This window comes from Lingula anatina, chromosome 9 (assembly GCF_051362555.1).
Source record: "Lingula anatina isolate TDL-2025a chromosome 9, LinAna3.0, whole genome shotgun sequence".
NCBI classification, from domain to species: domain Eukaryota; kingdom Metazoa; phylum Brachiopoda; class Lingulata; order Lingulida; family Lingulidae; genus Lingula; species Lingula anatina.
The window spans coordinates 6830687-6837457 of NC_141775.1; the positions used below are offsets into that span (position 1 = coordinate 6830687).

General features: G+C 35.8%; 1 protein-coding gene across 2 annotated transcripts; it reads left to right on the forward strand.

Annotated features, from left to right (window-relative positions):
* The first annotated feature begins 378 nt into the window (after positions 1-378).
* LOC106153385 (uncharacterized) lies at positions 379-6507 on the forward strand. Of its 2 annotated transcripts, none has more exons than XM_013527293.2 (7): positions 379-572; positions 1652-1927; positions 2201-2365; positions 2649-3698; positions 3972-4022; positions 4861-4957; positions 5365-6507. In XM_013527293.2, exons 1-7 carry the CDS (start codon positions 515-517, stop codon positions 5540-5542), a joined length of 1875 nt encoding a protein of 624 aa, XP_013382747.2. In that variant the 5' UTR covers positions 379-514; the 3' UTR covers positions 5543-6507. The 2 variants fall into 2 exon arrangements, with proteins under 2 accessions (XP_013382747.2, XP_086850939.1); XM_086994813.1 differs by having other exon boundaries at positions 2649-3683.
* The last annotated feature ends 264 nt before the right edge of the window (positions 6508-6771 follow it).

A 6771-nucleotide genomic window follows, 5' to 3' on the forward strand; every position in this document is an offset into this window, starting at 1 on the left:
AAAGAGTGTTTCTTTATCCTCGGGAAATAGGTCACTGCACGAAGTACAACAATCTACGTTCCGTTTGTCTATGAATAATGATAAAACAGTCGAGCCAGGTGCGCTCTCTTTAGAACCGTGTGAACGGGCTTTTCTATATGCGCTTCAGAGCTGATTCTTCCTATGGCTGTGTTCACATCGGTTCTAAATTTGACCTTTTTTTAATATGACGCTAGTTGAAAGGATTGGTTCTGAAAATGTGTAGCCATAGGTCTTTCACTACATAAAATCATCCAAAAAAATTTTTGAAACGGCTTTTTTGACACAATCTGTACCGTAGGCGCTCAAAAAAAAAAAAAAAAAAAAAAATACGCGTCTTTGGCATCTCTGCGTATTCAAATCACAAACTGTCCCTAAGTAAACACCGATAAGAAAGCAGTCTCTCGATGCGTTCATTTAAATACAGAAGCAGAAATAGGAAGAAGTAATAGTGCTTGAACGCCACAGAGAAGTGGTGAGATTGCGACTGGAGAACATGGAGAAATATTACCCTCTTGCGTTCCTTTTACTTGTCGTCCCCGACTGTTGTAAAGGTAAGTCAAAAGAAATACAAAATTCTATATTTTAATTTATAGCTGTTAAAGGAGTTTATCTAGCTCAAACAAATTCACAGAAGATGTATGGAATGCATAAATCAATCGTCTTAAAGTAGCGGTATTGTGCTGGATGCTCTACATGTATCTGTTAAGCAAATGACGACAAGTTATGAAAGTTTTTTTAAATTGTTTTTGTTAAAAGACCACTTTTTTAAAAATTATTTTGTTAAAAAAAAACACTGAAACGGCTTTGGGTGACGTGCGTGGATAAAAAAGTACCAGTTAGATTCAGTGGAAGTCACGTCCCATACCAACACACTTGTGGACAAAATGATAAATATTTCTCACTGTGCGCCTCACCCGCGGAAGAAGCGTTTAACTTTTAATGGTTTGATACCGGTATAGTTTGCAATTCAATTTGTTTTGTAATGTTTTGGTATAGCCTAAAATATGTCATATCGAAATAATCGCTGCTTTTTATCCGAAGACATGCAAGTAGGCCTGCAAAGAGAGTTGACATAAGCATTCCAAGCTATTTTCTCTGGAAACATATTGTTTTATCTTGTATTTTGATACATTGAGATAACATATTAAGGTTACAGAAAGGGTTAAACAAAAAATCCTAAATTACTGTCTTTACGTTAATGTTTTGAATAGTATATAAATCTTCAGTGTTCATGGTTAAATTCCTTTGCAAATTTTATCGATGACGTCATAATTGCAATTCTAAAAAGTTGCGAAATCGGTTTTTCAAATTTCAGCTTTACCTGAACACCGACGAACACTGTTTTAACGCTATTTTTAATGATACCATTAAGTACTTTAAAATCCTGCCAATGATGTTTATTAAAAGGCGTAGTTCACATTTTATAGTTAATAAGGAAAAATAATGACTTTGTTTAATGATACACCAACTGACGGGCTTATAACACCATGGCAAAACATTTATACCAAAACAATGTTACCCATCGCATCCTGATTATTATTATTATTATTATTATTATTGTTGTTGTTATTATTATTATTATTGTTGTTGTTATTATTATTGTTGTTGTTGTTGTTGTTATTATGTATAGGCCAGGAGGTGTGGCGCTGTCCTGAGAGGCCAAGACAGGACAACTGGAACCTCTACACATTTCGTGACAAATGTTACCAATTTGTCAACACTGAAAAATACTGGACGGAAGCCACAGACTACTGCAGAGGAAGAGGCGGCTTGCAGGTAGAAATATTTGATCAAGCGACGATGAATTTTATTATCCATACACTGAACAATATCGGCTGGAGCAATAATGGCGTTTGGACTGGAGCACACGACAGGAGTCGGGAAGGCTCCTGGCTATGGACTTCCGGTATGTTGTGGACGGCATTTTGTTTTTCAATCAGATTCTTACTATTCTTTTCTGTCTTTTTCAATATACTGTGACGTGTTTAATCTCGGCTTATTTTTACAATACAAAACATGTTCTGGAAGGCATCAATCATATGAATCCATGAACAAAATTAGTGCTAAAGAAAATAAATTGAGGTAGACCTTTTTCTCATGTTTAACTGATATAAACGAATTGCGCAAAAATCCAGCCAAATAGAAGCACCAGAGTAGAGAATTTGTTTCACCACTCCAGGGGCCGATTTGTCCCGGTACTCATACTGGGAGCCGGGAGAGCCAAGCGGTGGAGGCTGGTTTGACGACCCTGACTGCGCTGTCATGATGCGAGACAGCGGCTGGAGATGGGATGATGTTCCCTGTCAAAGTCTGAGTTGGCATTACAGGTTTATCTGCATGTACGGTACGTTCAAAATTAACCTTTATTGGTGTTTGTGTTGATTTTTTCCCCTTTTTTTCAGCAATAACCCTTTGCTATTGAGTGCATTCGATATACTTTTGCAAAAGTTATAGGTTGAATGCTCTGGCTTTTGTAGTGTAATTTACAGGCATATTTTTTTAAAATATAGCGAAACTTATTGTGTTAATTGCCAATCACATGTTTTCAATTGACGTATAAAATCTACATTAACATTTTTACAATTTAAGAGAATAAGCTTTGCTATTGGTTTCTCTTATTGGCTTAGGTCTATTGCCAACTACCACTACAACTACTACAACAACTACTACAACTACAACACCTACTACAACTACTACTACCACTCCAACAACTACAACTACAACACCTACTACAACTACTACTACCACTCCAACAACTACAACTACAACACCTACTACAACTACTACTACTCCAACAACTACAACTACAACACCTACTACAACCACTATTACCACTCCAACAACTACAACTACAACACCTACTACAACTACTACTACCACTCCAACAACTACAACTACAACACCTACTACAACTACTACTACTCCAACAACTACAACTACAACACCTACTACAACCACTATTACCACTCCAACAACTACAACTACAACACCTACTACAACTACAACTACTCCAACAACTACAACTACAACACCTACTACAACCACTACTACTACTACTCCAACAACTACAACACCTACTACAACCCCTACTACTACTACTCCAACAACTACAACTACAGCACCTACTACAACCACTACTACTACTCCAACAACTTCAACTACAACACCTACTACAACCACTATTACCACTCCAACAACTTCAACTACAACACCTACTACAACCACTACTACCACTCCAACAACTACAACTACAACACCTACTACAACTACTACTACCACTCCAACAACTTCAACTACAACACCTACTACAACCACTACTACCACTCCAACAACTACAACTACAACACCTACTACAACTACTACTACTCCAACAACTACAACACCTACTACAACTACAACTACAACAGTGGCCGCCATTTCTACAACCTCGGTTGCTCCGACAACCGCTTCCAACTCCACCACTTGCAGAGCATCTTCACGCACTCCAACTACCCCAACCACTGCTACTTCAACAACAACCGCAGCCAACACCACTATCGTCACTACCACGACTCCGGTTGAAATGACATCCATGAAACCATCTACCACCCCAAAACCACCAAGTTCAACCAAAGATAAGCCGTCAACAAAACCAAGTCAAGATGAATCCACGACTAAACCAGGTGACGGCAAAACGGGTATTTAAAAATTTGAACATTGATTTTAGGTTAAATCTTTCACATTGCGTGCAACAATCTATTGCATCATTTATTTTTTTTTTAAACAGTTTAAGATATATTCGTTATATTTATGTGATTATATTATTAGAATTTTGATACTTATAAAACTGCAAATAACAATAACTGTATTTATTTATTTATTTATTTATTTATTTATTTATTTATTTATTTATTTATTTTCTCTTGGTAAATTTCCTCCTATTTGTAAATTCAATTTGAAAATTTAATCAGGCACTGGCGGTAAAACAGAAGCACAGAAAGCTGAACAAACAGACAAAACAGGTGGGAAACTTTTTTTATTGCATTTGTAAGTGGTTTGTCCAATCTGGAGATAAATTTCTTTAAATACTTTTAACCAATTACCAGGTTAATTTTTAACTAGTATTACGACCTGTGTGTAACTAAAGCAGGAGAGAGAGAGGGGGGTTACCAACCACAGGAGCACGGAAGATAAAATCAGAGATCACAGATCAAGCAAAATAAATGGATTTGCAAGCAAAATAGAATGTCATAATCATTAATTCACGTAGAACAGGAAATAGATTTGGCTGGTCACGGACCAAGGATTTATCCTATTCCCACCCTCTGTCTTGTACTATGCTGTATGTTGTACTAACCTCTTTATTACAATTTGCTTCATTTTGGGATTTGAGATAGAAAATTCCCCATTCGAAACTAAATCACAATGAGATATTTCTAATTCATCATTTTTGAATTGAAATATTACAGAAAATATTTAGTTTATATATATATTTTTAATGTATTATTTTTTATTTCAAATATTACCGGAAAATCTTTGTTGGTGTCTGTTATCTTCATGTTGCATGAAAAACGGCAAATTAATATCATGTTCCGTTTTAACACACGAATTACATTTGGAGCAAGTAGATTACATCTATTCCTGTATTTACCCTTCCACATCATAACTCTTCATTCTCTTCATTTTTTTTAATGAAAAGAGTAAAAAAAATTAGGTGTGTTCAAAAATCATTATAACGTTTTTTTCACAAGTGTTATTAATTAACATGTAATTAACATGCTTATGACAACTTGGCGGGCATAAGTCGCCGTATAACATATGTGATGTAATAATAAGGAAACTCATCATTTCTTTCCCCAGCCGTGTATGCCAGTGTTGGTGTTATAGGAGGGGTGGTGCTGATAGTGGTGGTGGTGGTGATCAGTGTCTTTGTCATACGAACAAAAGCTTGGACGAGGTAAGACCTTTGAAATATCGGGTTCCACATGTATACAAAATAAGCGGAAAGTGAGTTAATTGTTGTTATTTTTACCAGTACTTGTACGGACAAGTATTCCTATTCAACCTTAGATATTGACAAAATGGGAATATTGTTTTCAAATATATTCACAATTTAAAAAAATAAACTTATTGGTTGCCAAAAAATGTCCAGTATTGTGAAGATATATGTTTCCTTGCGTTTCTTGTTTTTTTTTCTTCTTGTTTGACCTTTTTTATCAAACCGTACAGTTTAACACAAGTTCATCTTCTACTCGAACTACATGTATGTCAAAGGCCAATTTTCAATGGTGGTTAAACATTTGAAAATCGCTTGATTATCGCTTTTTTTAAAAAATAAATAATGGACAGTTTCTCCTGGTATAGATTACGTCACACGTTTTACTCCGCGGAGACCATAAGCTATGACAACGCTGCTTATACAGAACTGGGGCCAAACACCCAGAGTAGCGCGGATCTGTACAACCCCCTGTACGCATCCATTGCCAAGGACCGTGCTACCATCCCCATCAAACCATACAGCGTAGGAGAATCTATGTCGTAATAGAGACGGCTATAATCCGTGACGTCAGCATAACCACAGAAACCAATGACGTATTGGAACACACGAATCACTGATGTCATGATCGACACGTGACTTTTTTGTTTCAGAATCATTTATTTGTATTGTTATTGCAAGTTATTGAAACATTACAAATTCACCATATGCTAGTAAGCACATTTTACTCGACTGTATGATGTTCTGTGATACAATTTACTCTCGATATATCATAGTTTGTTGAATTCTAACTGGCGTAATATTTTCAATTGCGTAAATGTGAAATTAAATACCTACATGTTTTTTTTTTTAATGAAAAGAATAACAAATCGATGGCCTAAATGGCCATTTTTGTAAAAATGCTGTAAAATATTATCGAAGGTACAAAAAAATTGTTCCTCTGAAAACAAGACTGAACTCGTAGTAAAATGCTCATATGGCCACAGCAGTTATTATATTAGTGTAAGTTCTCCTCTCACACTTGTAGTTATACTAGTACTTCCATTTGCATAAGGATTTAGTAAACTGAAAATATTAATACAACTATTTTTTGAAAAGATTAATATGATGGCCACAATAGCATCTCCACAACCACTATGGGCCCGTACATATACGTATACAGAGGGACATTCAATACTAAGCTGAAGAACCCATACATACACAGTTAACTATATTATGTCTATAGTCTATGGTATATAATGATGGTTTTTATATTATTGACCCGTGTGCGGACAGCTTGCCAGCTATTTATTACTCTTGTTAACAACTTCCACTTCCAGGCAGGGCGTCAAATATGTGACAACTTGTTTTATGTCCCTCTTACTCTTGACCTCATGAAGTATATGGGCGCTTGAGAGGTTTACTTCAAAGACTGGGACTTGTTAAAGACCAACGTATCTTATCAACTATCTTAAAACGGGCTATACCTTGTAGATTGTTTGTTGAAAATTTACAGCATAAGATCCTTAATATGAACGGGCGGCACGCATAGGTGAACGCTCAATTAATACTACAGTACGTGTATGTGACATTGTTGGTGTAGAAACATGGCTCAAGTGGTGGTGCTTGGACTTCAATAAAATTTTCTGCTGTTTTATGTTTTATGTTATTTTCATTTTCGGTGCATTGTTCCCAAAAGAGTTGGACTGTTATTACCCCAATAAAATATTTCTTTTTGATATCATTGTTTTAATGTTTTACATGTATCAAGTAAACAGGGGGCAATTGTAAAATCA

Bases quoted from the DNA above. Each gene is read 5' to 3' on its own strand.
- LOC106153385 (XM_013527293.2), top strand. From the start codon at position 515: ATGGAGAAATATTACCCTCTTGCGTTCCTTTTACTTGTCGTCCCCGAC. The intron at 573-1,651 runs GTAAGTCAAAAG...TATTATGTATAG, and splicing joins CGTCCCCGACTGTTGTAAAG to GCCAGGAGGTGTGGCGCTGT. The intron at 4,958-5,364 runs GTAAGACCTTTG...CTCCTGGTATAG, and splicing joins CGAACAAAAGCTTGGACGAG to ATTACGTCACACGTTTTACT.